The sequence below is a fragment of the Centruroides sculpturatus genome, unplaced genomic scaffold (genome assembly GCF_000671375.1).
Source record: "Centruroides sculpturatus isolate CEXI.00-Female unplaced genomic scaffold, Cexi_2.0 scaffold1144, whole genome shotgun sequence".
Lineage (NCBI taxonomy): Eukaryota > Metazoa > Arthropoda > Arachnida > Scorpiones > Buthidae > Centruroides > Centruroides sculpturatus.
This window is the reverse complement of record NW_019385316.1, coordinates 100,907-114,926: the sequence shown is the minus strand read 5'-3', so window position 1 is coordinate 114,926 and position 14,020 is coordinate 100,907. Positions and strand designations below refer to the sequence as shown.

Here is a 14,020-nt window from a genome sequence, read left to right as displayed (position 1 = left end):
AATCCCCAGTGAGGGAGCACCACTAACAAGGTTGAACTTTTCTTCCATAATTTAGAACAGCACAAAAAGAGCAAAATTAGGCTCTTATGGCCTTGTGAAACCAACAACTGACGATTAATCTCCACCTAAATTGTATGAATGTCAACTGACTGCTCTATGACAATGTTGCTGTCTAATAACATTGTGGAAATGAGACAGTCACTGGTTTTAGTATTATAGATTCGGAAATAATTTCATTTCTTTTGTTAAGAGGGGAGGGATGTAAGGAATCAAAAGTCAATTTTCTTTTCGGACAGAAACTCCTAAGAAATGCCCAAAATGTGCTAAAATCTAAATATACTAATTTACATCAGTAACTTATCCCATGATGTATGGATATGTAAATAGGGCAATGTGGAATTACACTGACAGACAGATAAAAAATGACACACCCATCAATAGTGTGGTATAGCTCCCAACAACAATCTTTATCGAAATGAATTGTCTGGCATTCTTTGTTTAATTAAATGAAAAAGAATTTCTTTCATTGATTTGACTTTTTTTTTGGAATATTTGAAATATAAAGATATTGTTTATATATAAATAACACTTACAATTCTGAATGAAGACATTGTTCTTGTTCTCTGTAGTACAGGGAAAAAGCTCTTTTTAAGAATATGGTTAAAAGACAATTAGTCAATAAATAATTAATGTAATCCCACCATAAAAAGCCTAATTATTATGTAAAATCATACAATTTTGAATGCTATACAAGCCAGGATATCCGAAGATATTTGGCAACCCATTGATGGTACAGTAATACCCCGAACTTATGCGATAGGTGGGACCAAGCAGTAACCGCNTGAAATTGAAGAAACATTCACAAAATTATATATTTTTAAATATCACTTTTATGATAAATAAGATCACAATATATCACTCAAAAACAATTTAATTATAATTGCACGCAAGTGCTACCAATATTTAAAAATAAAAAGTGAGGATTCTGAAAACTTTGAGATTTTTTTTCAAACGTTTGTGTGACATGCATCAAAATTCTAAACACATCAGAGACCAATCTCTTATTCTGAACTGCCGACAGAATGTCTGAAACCCGTAGTGAAAGCAAATGCAGCAATTTGAGGAAAATACTAAATATATTATGACAGTATCACTTAAAAATCACAGACACATGCATGACGCAATTAATTTGACTACTACATAAAATAAAACAAATACAAATGCCCTTCCAAAGGGATGTAAATATTAAAAGAAAGAACAGGGTTTATTCTCCAAAGCTAGAGATGTGCCAATGCACGTGGAATGTATCTAGCACACAAAATAAAACTGACTACGTCCTCTGTGGAGGAAAGATTCCCGTTTCAATAAATGTACAATCAACAATCGGAACTAAACTATCACTAAACAAACATGGTAATAAAATAGTTCTTTTTCTTTTCTCCAGGAATATAATGGAAATACTTTTTTAAAAATTTTACAACTTTGAATAAGATCTGTCATATAACAATGTGTTTAATTATATTACAATGAACAGGATGATGGTGACATGAACTAAACTGAAACGCGCAAGGTTATCTACATTCCAACTCTTCCGACTCGATGCCTACCACAATTTGGGAACTTGGCATGATGTGGAAGACAAAAAACAACTGCCTAAAAAAATAATATGCACGTATACAATTGTCTAAAAGAAATCAGATCAATAAACAAAATTATGTACATATACACAGTAGGATAAGCCTACCGGGAGTGTGAAAACGAAAGTATCACAGGAAACTTTTACATCCAGTTTCGTGTACCAAAAACTGGAATTTATATACTGTTGTGTGTATGTATAAATTATTACATTGGCAAGCTTCGTTTAATTTTAGCTGGCAACTCTTAAATTATCAATTAGAGATAGCCAAAGATCAAATTTGATATTTTTTTGGGGGGCATGATTTAAAAAATAGTTTTCTGTATATTAATAATAAATACTTTTCTGTAATCTAACATTGTAAAAATAGGTAGTAGCCTGATAAATGTGCTAGGAACAGTTCTGTAAAATATAGGAAGTGAAACTTTGATTTGGGAGATGATGTTTCAACTGTGAAATGCATTATTTAATAAATATAAATTTCACTAAATGCCTCAACTGAATTATAAAATAAAAAAGATCATGTTGAATTGGGTTAATGGCATTTGGATATTCACATGTCCAAGATATTTAGGTCCTGAGTGAATGTATGAATATGAAACAAAACAACTTGGCAAGTCACTTATTCACACTAGCTCGGGTGGTATGTTGGGATTTGGTCTTCGGATGAACAGCTCGATATCTCCTGCTTGCTGTGTAATTTTGTTGTTTCCTTGGCCACCTAAATTTTATATATAATTAAACAAATATACTTTTAATTTATCAGAAAATTTAATATATATATATATATTTTTACTTTTCTTCTTCTTATTTAATGTAACTCCATTCTTGAAGATGCATTGAAAAGTTGTTTGTGGTAGTTCTTCACTGACATCTGCTTGCATTTTAGCAAAACTGATGAAAACCTTTTAACAAAAAGTTAATATTAAAATTAATAATTTATTCAAGTTAAGTAAAATGTATTAAATATTTAACTAACCTGATCTAGAGTTGTTTGTGAAATTGAATAATCCTCTATTTCAAGTAGCCTAGTGGCATTTTTTAATTCTTTAAATACATGAGAAAGAGAGAGAGTTGGTGCTAGCTGATATTCCATTTGATTCAGATGTTGCTCTTGAAGAACTGCCATTGATCCAAATGTTTTTTCAATATAAGATGCAACTTCTCTCATATTAGAAAGTTCACCTCCTACTCTTAATGTTAGTGTATATCCTGCACCATATCTGAAAAAGTTAATGTTAAATTTCTAGAACTTATAGATTTTTACAATTAAATACTAATATACAGAGCTGTATATAAGTGCTAGATTGTCAAAATTTTTCATTAATATATTTCACTCACTCAACCATAGCAAATGTAATCTGAAATGTATTTCTAAACCAGACAAAAGTTTTCTTTATGCTACAGTTTAATGAGACTTGAAGAATAATCCCTTTGCAATGATATTCTACTATAAGAACAGAATTCATGTTTGCAGTTTGAATTGATAATTTGGAAACAAACTATCTTGTCTCAGATGAGATAGATTCATATCTATCAATGGCCATTTTATATTCTGAAAGTCATTGATGATAACTATTAAATACCTAGTCACATCCCAATCACACATATGGGAATTATGCTGAAAAATGTATAACTTAGATTAAGATAGCTGTAAGTCAGAACAACCTGAAATAGGTTTTCATATTCATAAGGATCAGAGCTTAAAAAAAACTAAGATAGGTTATCAAAAATTGTACTTTTGTGATGAAATTGCATTTCATTTAAATGACAAAGTGAATCAATCAGAATATCACTTGCAAATAAGGAAATGAAATGAGCAATTGAAATTATTCTATTTGTGGATTTGTCACTTACATACTTAATTTGTGAATCTTTCTTTTTCTTCAAACTATAACTATTTTTGATATTTCTTATTTAACATGCTAATTAAAAGTACTTTCTCTTAAAGACAGCCACATATTATTTAAGTTAACTGTAATACCCGTTCGCACTGAGCATTTCAATCTAGATTGTGACCAAGGTCGGTGACTATGCTTGGTGCGACCTCTCTCGACCATTTCAATCATGATTGACTCAAGAGAGCTCCCACAATCCCATGTGTGCAAGAAAATACAAGATGGCTGCTGAACACACGTTGGGATATTGACAGAAATAAAAAAGATACAGTATTTGGAGAGACAATGACATCTATCTATTATCAAATATATAATCGAGACGGGTTGATGATAATAATAATAATAAGCGCAGAGCCCAAACGGTTGGGAGTTGAAAGTTGAAATTTGGTACACAGATAGGGTACGTCATGAAAACGCACACTAAGAAGGGATTTTTCGAAATTCCCCCCGGGGGAGAGAGAGACAGGATTAAAACTTCTATATACATTATGGATACGAGCCCAAACGGTTAGGAGTTGAAAGTTGAAATTTGGTACACAGTTAGAGTACGTTAGGAGAACGCATACTAAGAAGGGATTTTTCGAAATTCCTCTCCATGGGGGAGAGGGACAGGATTAAGGCTTAACACTTCCATCAACAATGGAAGTGTTAAGTAACAATAAAAGTTTTAAGTAACAATGGAAGTTCTCTTATGGCTGCTGCTATTTTCGTTATGAATTTATCTCTTTAATCCGATTTTCAGTTTGGTAGACTATCATATACAGCATTCAGGTTATGAACTTCCTTTATTGATTTGTCATATGCATTTCGGACTCAATTGTAATTTAAGTCCCTCTTCAGTACAAACTGTTTAAAAAATTTATATACAATTACTTAAAAATTATATACAATTAGTGAGATTACAAAAATTCTTCGCGTGTAGATAATATTTACTGACATAAAACTATTAAACAATTGTTACACTTATACGTTACCTCAGATTCTGTTTTCTAAAAACCTCGGTGTATAATTGGTAACGTTGGAAAAGATTAAAAATACAGCCATTTAAAAAACACTTCAACTACATATTCACATTAATACGTTGCACACTTTACAAATGTTCATAAAAACCTTTACAATTACAACTTTTTTCAAGAAAAATTCGTATGCACTTTATTGAAATGTTGCAGCAATAATGAACGTTTTTTTCAGGTTAATTACTATTAACACACTTAAGAGGATACATTCACACTTTTACAATATATTTTACTTTAATANTCGCATATAAATACATACAAATAATTTTTAATTGGGGCCGGAGACTAAAGAAAACAATAATTTAGAAAAAAATGTTTAATAAAATCTTAGATAATACATATGTATAACAAATTAGGCCTATATTATTTTAAAATTTTTCACATTTACTTGATTATTACGCCATATTTTTAACATTGTTTCCATCTCAGCAACAATACTGTGACATTTATGAATGATGCTTGAATTTAAAGATTGAGCATTTTTCACAGCTTCGAGAATTTTTTCTTTTCCTTTTATAATTGTTCTGACTGACAATTCTGGTAGATCAAACTTTTGCCAATTCACAAATTTTCATTTTTGTATCGAAGTCTTTAATAATGGGTACGTTCATAAAGTCAAACAAGTTAAATGCGTTAGACTTTTCGAACGATTCGTTACTAACGAAATAGGAATAACGATGACGTCATTCTCGTTTAACTCGTTCGACTTTACGAACATACCCAATGTTAACTTTACATTCCGAAGATAAAGTTTTTCTTTTCTTGTTTGATGCAGAAGAATTAGTTCTACTTCATTTGGATGACATAGTAGAGTCTCTCGAGTCTCCATAGATTTAACAAACACAGAAATAAATAACACAAAATAAATTGTAGCTATGTGTGGATTCCGCGCGACACATCTGAACATGTAAGCTGAACTATAGTGTGTGGGGAGTGAGTAATCAAGGGTTGCGTGGCCCTCAAACAAAAGACGAATCGACGAGATTTGAAAATCGCGTAAGTCGGGGTATTACTGTATTAGTCAGTCAAAGAATTGGCCCAAGTGCACATGACGGCCACTATCATACTCAGAAAGTGGGTCACTCCTAACATGGAGTCAATCACCCTGACAGTCACCCTTAACATAGGGAAACTGATGCTGTTTTGTTGTTTTCCCTGTAAGCATTTTGCTGGGCATATTGGGAAGACTTTCACGCTTTGGGAGGCCCTACCAGGAATATATACTATATTCCTGATGTACATTGCCTTCCCCACCAGAGTGAGGCAGCTAGCAGGGCATTGGGGAGGGTCATACAATCTAAAGAAAGTATAGGAAAAATGACATATGCAGAATCAGCCATTGGATTCATACTGTGAAATGCAAGTTTTTATCTTAACATTTATATATAGGTGATGAAGGGTTCACCTAGGTTTTATTGTATTTTTTTGGTATGATCTATTGTACGAAGATTTGAAACAAAAATGGAATGTGATAAATTCATCCCTGGTGGACATAGCAGGATATGGCATCACCACTATATCATCAACTTTCTTTTCAATAGAAAAGTTAAACCAGCTGGCATTCAACACAAACTCTCAGCATAGTTTGGTGAATTGATCCTATCACACACCACTGTCTTTGATTGGTACAATAAATTTTCTGAAGGCAGAGAGACAGTTACAAACCTTCCCTATGCTCACATGAACACACCATAGTGACTGAGAGGAACTTGGAAGCTGTATGGAAGAGCTCATACTGTCTAACTGGTGCATGGTGTAGCCATAACATGGGAAAAATCTGCAAAGGTATTTGAGTATTTGATTCCTGCATGATAAAACATGGCCTTTACAGTGCATCTGTCATCACATTGACCCAACTACAGTGGAAGATGTTCAGTCATCTGTCCTACAGTCCTGATTTAGCCCCTAGTAACTTTCATTTGTTTGGTCCATTAAAGGAACACCTTAGTGAAATTAAATTCTCATCTGACAAGGAGCTCATGCTCAGGATAAAAACTTATGTTGCTAGCATCAACAAGTACATGAAAGCTGAAAAAAACGTATAGATGTACAGGGGATTACAGCATAAAACTGAATACTGCTGTGCTTTTTGTGTTCTTTATTTTTTTTACAGTGATATAAAGTTCAGGTCAACACTGAACTACCCCTTGTGTAACTGAATTGAATCACTTATCCTTTTACTATTTTCAGGATTATTTTTGCAAAATATTTATAATCTTGAATTATATTCAAAACTAGATTTTCTTTATAAGTTAAAAAAAACTAAGATATAGAGTCACTATAATAAGCTATTAATTTTGAATAAATTACTATATGAATATACTTACTTATTTTTGAGATGTTGTATGCTCCCTAAACATCTGAACTGTCCATTAACCATAATAGCCAAACGTGTGCACAATGCTTCACATTCTTCCATACTAAAAAATAATTACTCAATGTTAAAAATTTTATTTATTTAGTTAGTTTAATTTAAAAAGTTTTACCTATGAGATGTTAGAATTACAGAGTGGCCCTCCTTTACTAAATCAATAATACAATTCCATAAAAACCTTCGTGCCTTTGGATCCATTCCGGTTGTTGGTTCATCCTATAAGATTTTATTATGTCATTTTGTTAATCTCTCACAAATACAGAATTTGAAACAAGAATTTTACCAAAAATATAACAGAAGGATTGCCAATTAATGCTAATGCAGTTGACAGTTTTCGTTTGTTGCCTCCCGAATATGTTCCAGCACAACGAGTGGCATAAGATGTCAAACCAAGTTTCTGAATGCCCCAACTTGCAACCTTATTAAATATATTTTACAATGAATATTGATGATTTTCATGTATTTATTTTGGTACAAAGAAAAACTTACTTTCTGCACATATTTTTCAGGTATACCTCGCAGACGAGCATAAAATTCTAAATGTTCCCAACCAGTAAGTAAAGAATCCAGTGCATCAAACTGTGGACAGTAACCAATATTCTGCCTTGCTTTATCTATATCTGTTTTTATGCTGTAAATATTCATTTACTCATTTAGAATTTTAACTAATATTCTTTATTTTAATACATATAAAAGAGTATAAATTACCTGTGACCACTAATGTAGGCATTACCACCAGTAATGCTTGTGTTTCCAGTTAACATCTTGAAAGTTGTCGTCTTACCCGCACCATTAACTCCAAGTAAACCAAAACATTCCCCAGCCTGAACTGCCATACAAAGATGATTAACTGCTGGATGTTGTCCACTTTTGTAAATCTAAAATAGGAAAAATTATGATTTAATAAATGTCATGAATAAGGGAAAAAAAAAGAATAAATGCTATTTACTTTAGTAAGATTTTCCATTCTTAAAACAGCATTATTTGTGTGACCAGAGAGAACTCTTGACCTTTCCATGGCAACATCATCTTCTTCTGCATCAGGAATGAAATTTGGCATGTTTAAACTATTTCAAAAATAGCAAAAAAATTATTAATTTATNCGACATAGATAGGTTAATTTCACTGAAAATGCATCGTGGACAACCTCATGGACATGGCCGGTGAAGTCTGAATGATCGCGCTCAAAACCAGCAATAATGAAGATTGGAGAATGACAATGAGAACGAGACCTGCTTGATCACCAAAGTGATTCTGCTTAGTAGTGAGTCCCAAATATGGCTTTGCTGTTTTACTTGTTTTTTTGTAACTGCCAATTCATAATACTGTTCTGGTTATAAATCTTACCACTTCCAATGATTGTGAATATAAAACAATTAATTCACATCATAATATTAATATAAAAAAAAACAAATCATATTTCCAAATCAAATTATTGCATTATTCAATTATTTAAAGATGAAAATCATTCAAACTAAGTCTCTCTGAAAATAATATATAAGCAGTGTTATAATTATTTTTTCCTGACATAATGCTCTTTTCAGTTCAATATTTCTATTAAATAGAAAATAGTTGACAAAATTAAATTAAACGTGTTATATAACTTATTTTTTCTTTAATTAAAATGAAATGAAATTAAAAGTCAAAAGTTCAGTGTAAAGTTAGAAATGCTGTGTATCAACTATCATATATCACTTTATAGATTTTTACGTCATTCAGTGATTTCTGATAATTTTTTGAATAGTTTTATGAAAGTAAAATTAAGAATGTACATTAACATTTTTAATAATTCAAATCATCCTCAGATTCACTTAAAATCACATAACATTACCTTTTATATTTTTGTGTATGATGAATTGTACAGCTTACATTTTTTATAAATCCTTATGCGAGCCTGGAGGTTTTAAGGGCATAAATTTTTGAGTTTAAGGGGTTAATGACCTTTTTTGAAGGAAGTGTAAACATTAGAGGATGAAAAAAAAATTTTTCAAAAGTTCCCATGGAAATAGATCGGATGTTGACTCTTACACATCAACAAGATAGGAAGGAAGAAAGGCAAGTCATTGCATATCTGCTAATTAGTCATCGTAACGTTGAATGACCAGTTGGCTCAGTGCCAATGACGATCGTATAAAAACGATCGTCCCAGGAAGGTCTGAGTACTAGTGTCTCCCATCCCAGTCCTGTCCGAGGAGAAGCAGGTAGAAGACATAAGACTGTTCCAGCTTCCACAGTCCAGAATGATCATTGCATACCGTTATCCAACAGCATATAAGGTATATCTGAATGCAGCAATCTTTGTAAACTCTCGCACTCTAGCGGCTAGAGGCTTTAGGCACGCGACATAGTGACTAGTTTGATTGGCTTTACAGATAGATTTATATGTGTTATCTGCATCTAAGCATTAATCAGTAACTTCTTTATGTATAATCCTGTACAATAGCCACGATTATTATTTTAATTGATTTATGCTGAGATTATTCAGAAATCAAGAAAAATCAACAGTATGAAAAAGCATAAGTTTTTGAAGTTGCATAAATACCCATAATTCAACATAAAGTGAAGAGAATGGAATAAGTTTTTTCTTAACCTTTAAATCAACTTTTTTAATAACGAAAAAGGAGTACAGCAAAATCTTTGTTATATGTTTTTGATGGAATAATATGAAAAAAATGCTTAACTGAAAACTGCCATTCTTTACAAATAAGCCTAAATAGATAGCATTTCATCATTTCAGTGGTGGCTATATAATTTGTACGCATGTACAATTTGACTAAATGTTGATTTTAATCATCACCTAATACAATGTTTAGTACAACTGTAATTTGATAAAATAAATAAAAATGAAACAAAGTATTTGTCTACTATATATATAAACTATTAACAATAAATTACATACACAAACCTGTTAATGGTGTAAAACTCAAATAAAAACAAATATACAGTTCCTCACAAATGTTTTCGAACCCTAAATGGTTCTTCTTCAGGTGAACAGCGAGGAACTGTATATTTGTTTTTATTTGAGTTTAACACTGGTAACAGGTTTGTGTTTGTAGTTAACTTTATCCTGGTATTAGTTAAGATAGTTAATAATAATAAAATTGTCATGACACTGCTTTTTTTTTTTATGACAAGAAAACTAGAAATAGTTGCATTGGGAATAGCCTTCCATATATGGAAGGCTATTTTTGAACATTTATAACCTTATTTATATTTTTAGTTATTTTTATATTTGTTTATTTTATTTAACCCTGTTTTATGATTTTCAATTTTTCTTTACCATTCCTCTACATATGATAAATGGAACTCTAAATTTGTACTGGTTTATTTAAATTTTGTTCTAAGTAAGATTCTATAACTTGAAAATGGCTGTTAAAAACAGTTGAAAACATTTGTTCTTATAATAAATTGATTGGTGTTAGTATGTGCTTTTATTCAAATCATTTTGTAATACATGTTGTTATTTTAAACTTTCTTTCATAAATTACAGTATAAGAATAGTATATTCATTTCACTGTTTCACCTTGGATTATCAGGATTCTATTGTAATATACATATATTTTGAACATTAAAGGAAAATTATAATCATAATTTATACAATTTGTATTCTAAGTACATTTAAACATTAACTCTTATTCTACTTATTAATTTTCACCTACCAAATCGGGCTAGCATTTCCACTGTCAACTGATTAGTAAACATGTCCATTAATCCTCGTCCAAGGCAATAATGAGGAAATATTAAAAATACTTTCCGGAGGATTCCAGCTATCGTAAGTAGTTCCTGACAAATAGATAAGATTAATAATATATATAACAAAATCAACTTTTACTAAAACACCAATTTAATGAATTTGACACTTACATCATCATTAAACAATTCCAAAACATAAGTTGATAAAGTTGAAACAATGCCAATAAATAAATTCAGACAAGCTAATGCAACAAAAGCAGAACTTGGAACACTGAATACATATGAAGCTGGATAGATTAAAGGTATGCTTGCCCAGCTGTATTTTAAAAAATATTATTATTACTATTATTATTAGAATGCAAATTTTTCACACTTTAGATTTTGAAATAATAAAATTACCCATATAAAAACAATAGGAGTACTAATCCAGAGATATTATTTCTTGAAACATAAGCTTCTTCACGAAAGACAACAAAAATGATGATAATCAAAGCAGCTGGAACCAGATAATTACACTAAAAAAAAAATAATTATGTTATTAAGTACAAGCAGCTTCATAAAATAACCATTTTTCTAATTGTTTAAATAAATTTACTTTGACCAAGTAATTAAGTTTAATTTTTGATCAATTTTTTATATCAGAATTATCATAAATTAAAAAAAAACAGTCATCATTCAACAACTATCTTTTTCATTTATGTAAAATGTAATAAGGCTTTGATGAGTGGTTTCCCAAAGTTGAATGTTTAGAATCTTTCATTAGAAGAACAAGGTAACTCAATCAAATATGCTGATCTGATCTGAAAATTATTCGCAAATTTCAAGCATTTATGTAATGCCAATGCATGAAAGTAAGTCACACTTGGTACCTTATCTCCAAGCAGAATCTATTAATATCATATTATAAAAGAAATGTCAATTCCAAATTTAAACAATAATTTATAAACAATTCTAACTAAGACAGAAAAGACTAATGATTACTAAGACTCTAACTAATAAAAAAAAAAATGATTTTTCAATTTTGATTTTAAAGTGAAGAACAAAACATCAAAGTTAATCACTTGATTAAAATGACAGCATTCAACAAATTTCAAGAATAATTCTAAAATTGTTTGCATACCAAATCCCATGTATATGCTCCAATCCAATAAATAAATGGTTTTACCCCACTGACAAACTGCAAATGTTTCGATCCAGTTATCCTGTCTTCAATTAGAAACATTACAAAACTAGCAGTGACAAAAGACATTGCAAATATTACACAAACTGCATGAAGTAGACTCAAACCACTTCTTTCCCTGAAAAACGAATTTATTATTGTAAAAATTAAGAAATAGTTTAATAAAAACAAGTGTCTAAATCACATACAGCACTTCTACTTGTAATTGATCTTGAGTAAAATTCATTGGGTGATTGATGACTGATATTCCATAATATTTATGATTTTGACCTGGAGGAAGATTGGCTCTTAACAAAATATTGTTGAGTGCATTCATATATCCTACTGAAGCTGCCCATCCTCTATTGTTAAACCAAACCTAGAAATAAATTTTAAATTGCTTATATAATATCCAAAATTCTATGAATATTTTAACCATTAAATATTTATTTAATTTACTTTAACATTATCTGACATTCCAATGCTATGTATTTTTCCTTCAATCATGTTCAAAATATTATGAATAGTATCTTTCTGAGTATCTTGGATCCAACCAGATGTAAGTCGATCCACTGCATTGTGGGCTAGCGTGAAATCAACTTTCGATACGGGATCTTTAAATCCAAAAGTAAATCCTCCGTATCTAAAATAAATGCATAAATTGTTAATTAAGAAAGTATTCCACTCTGTTTGAAATAAATGCTATTTATGTATTTTCTTAAATTATAATTATAAATTTATAAGTAATTAAATGTAAATTAATTTTCAAACAACACAAATTTATGACTATATAATTCAAATTTCTTTTTTTGTTGAAAAAGTCATTACATTAAATATATACACAATCGTCCAAAATGAATGCTACCATTTTAATTACTGTAATTAGGTTAATTATTATCCAAGAAATATGCAATGTTGTACTGTACCAATCAATAGAGTAAATGTTTAAGTTTCATCTCTCATCTGCATTCAAATAACTTGTTATCTACTATCTTCAGGAGGTGCCATAAAACAACATTCTGACTTTACAATAGAGAAAATGTTTTGTGTTCTGTATTTTACAAAGTTGGAATCACTCATCATTGTGCAGCATGAGTGACTTGCAGGAACTGTAGAATTGTGATTGCTGAGGGAGGAGTAACAAAGGATATGTTGTAACAACTTCCTCAAATTTTTCCTATCAGTTGGATGTATGGTATATGACAAGATGCACACAGTGAGAAATTGTAATGGGCAAATGTAAAACTTGTGCATTAAAACATTGGAAAACTGTCCATTCAATTTCACTCAGATACTAACTTAATTAACATTGGTACCATTTTTTAAATTATTTTAACTTTCATTTTGGAAGACCCTGATATAGCTTAATATATATTTCAAGTTACCATACATGGTCATGCTATTTATTAAATTTGTTCTAAAATTTATTATGCTCCTTTTTATCTATCTATATAACCCAATGAATGCGTATCCATCCGTCCATGTAACAGTATGCCAAAAACGGGCACTAGAGACACCCTAACGATGATTTTAAATTAACAATAAATTATTTTTATTTGTAATAGGAATTTATTATTGATATGAATTTATTATTTATACCACGGAATGGTATAAATAATTATTATATGCCTTGATTAACCTTGCGCCGCACATTTACAACATCCTATGACTCACAAGTCAGTGAATGTCGTGCATTGACTCACTGGAAATTTGTTGAAAAAATGGCGGATACATTTAAAATTGAGGTTTACAACCGAAGGTAAATAAACAAACTATTTTAAAGTTTTATAGAATGTTTAATAGATAGAAATATAGATCCATATGACACGTTTGGGACTTTAACAGAGCTGTAGAGCAGGGGTGTCCAACCTTTTTGTTTCTCTGGGCCACATTGGAAGAAGCCATGGAGTTTTGGGCCACAAGTATATTTTGACCCAATCCTTAAATATACTTGTATATTTAAGTATTAACATGTCTAGATTATAGTAATAAGTATTAAAAGTTTATCACAAAAAAGAATATTTTTAAAAATATCTTTTACAGACACTTTCAATTTTTACTTAGAAATAGATAAATTCATTTATTATAAAGGAGACAAACAAACAATTTATTTGAAAAACACAAATATTTGTTTTATTTGGGTCTCTAATTAATAAAAAATGACGAAACACCATTTTAAAGTGCATTTTTATTTAACTAATATATTTATAAATAATATGTAGCCCAAAACGTAGCCAATGTGCC

The 14,020-nt window shown here is 30.4% G+C and overlaps 1 protein-coding gene across 1 annotated transcript in view; it reads right to left on the bottom strand.

Annotated features, from left to right (window-relative positions):
• Positions 1–888: 888 nt before the first annotated feature.
• Positions 889–14,020, bottom strand: part of LOC111637538 (ATP-binding cassette sub-family A member 1-like) — a 33,949-nt gene continuing 20,817 nt past the window's right edge. The window contains exons 28-42 of the mRNA XM_023383046.1: positions 12,236–12,419; positions 11,986–12,155; positions 11,738–11,915; positions 11,017–11,132; positions 10,789–10,933; positions 10,580–10,707; positions 7,874–7,991; positions 7,633–7,802; positions 7,414–7,555; positions 7,208–7,342; positions 7,037–7,140; positions 6,878–6,970; positions 2,616–2,859; positions 2,433–2,541; positions 889–2,357 (exon numbers count right to left, since the gene is read on the bottom strand). Of these exons, the coding sequence (XP_023238814.1) occupies positions 2,263–2,357; positions 2,433–2,541; positions 2,616–2,859; positions 6,878–6,970; positions 7,037–7,140; positions 7,208–7,342; positions 7,414–7,555; positions 7,633–7,802; positions 7,874–7,991; positions 10,580–10,707; positions 10,789–10,933; positions 11,017–11,132; positions 11,738–11,915; positions 11,986–12,155; positions 12,236–12,419 (2,131 nt within the window). The 3' untranslated portion in view covers positions 889–2,262. The remainder of the gene's footprint in view (positions 2,358–2,432; positions 2,542–2,615; positions 2,860–6,877; positions 6,971–7,036; positions 7,141–7,207; positions 7,343–7,413; positions 7,556–7,632; positions 7,803–7,873; positions 7,992–10,579; positions 10,708–10,788; positions 10,934–11,016; positions 11,133–11,737; positions 11,916–11,985; positions 12,156–12,235; positions 12,420–14,020) is intronic.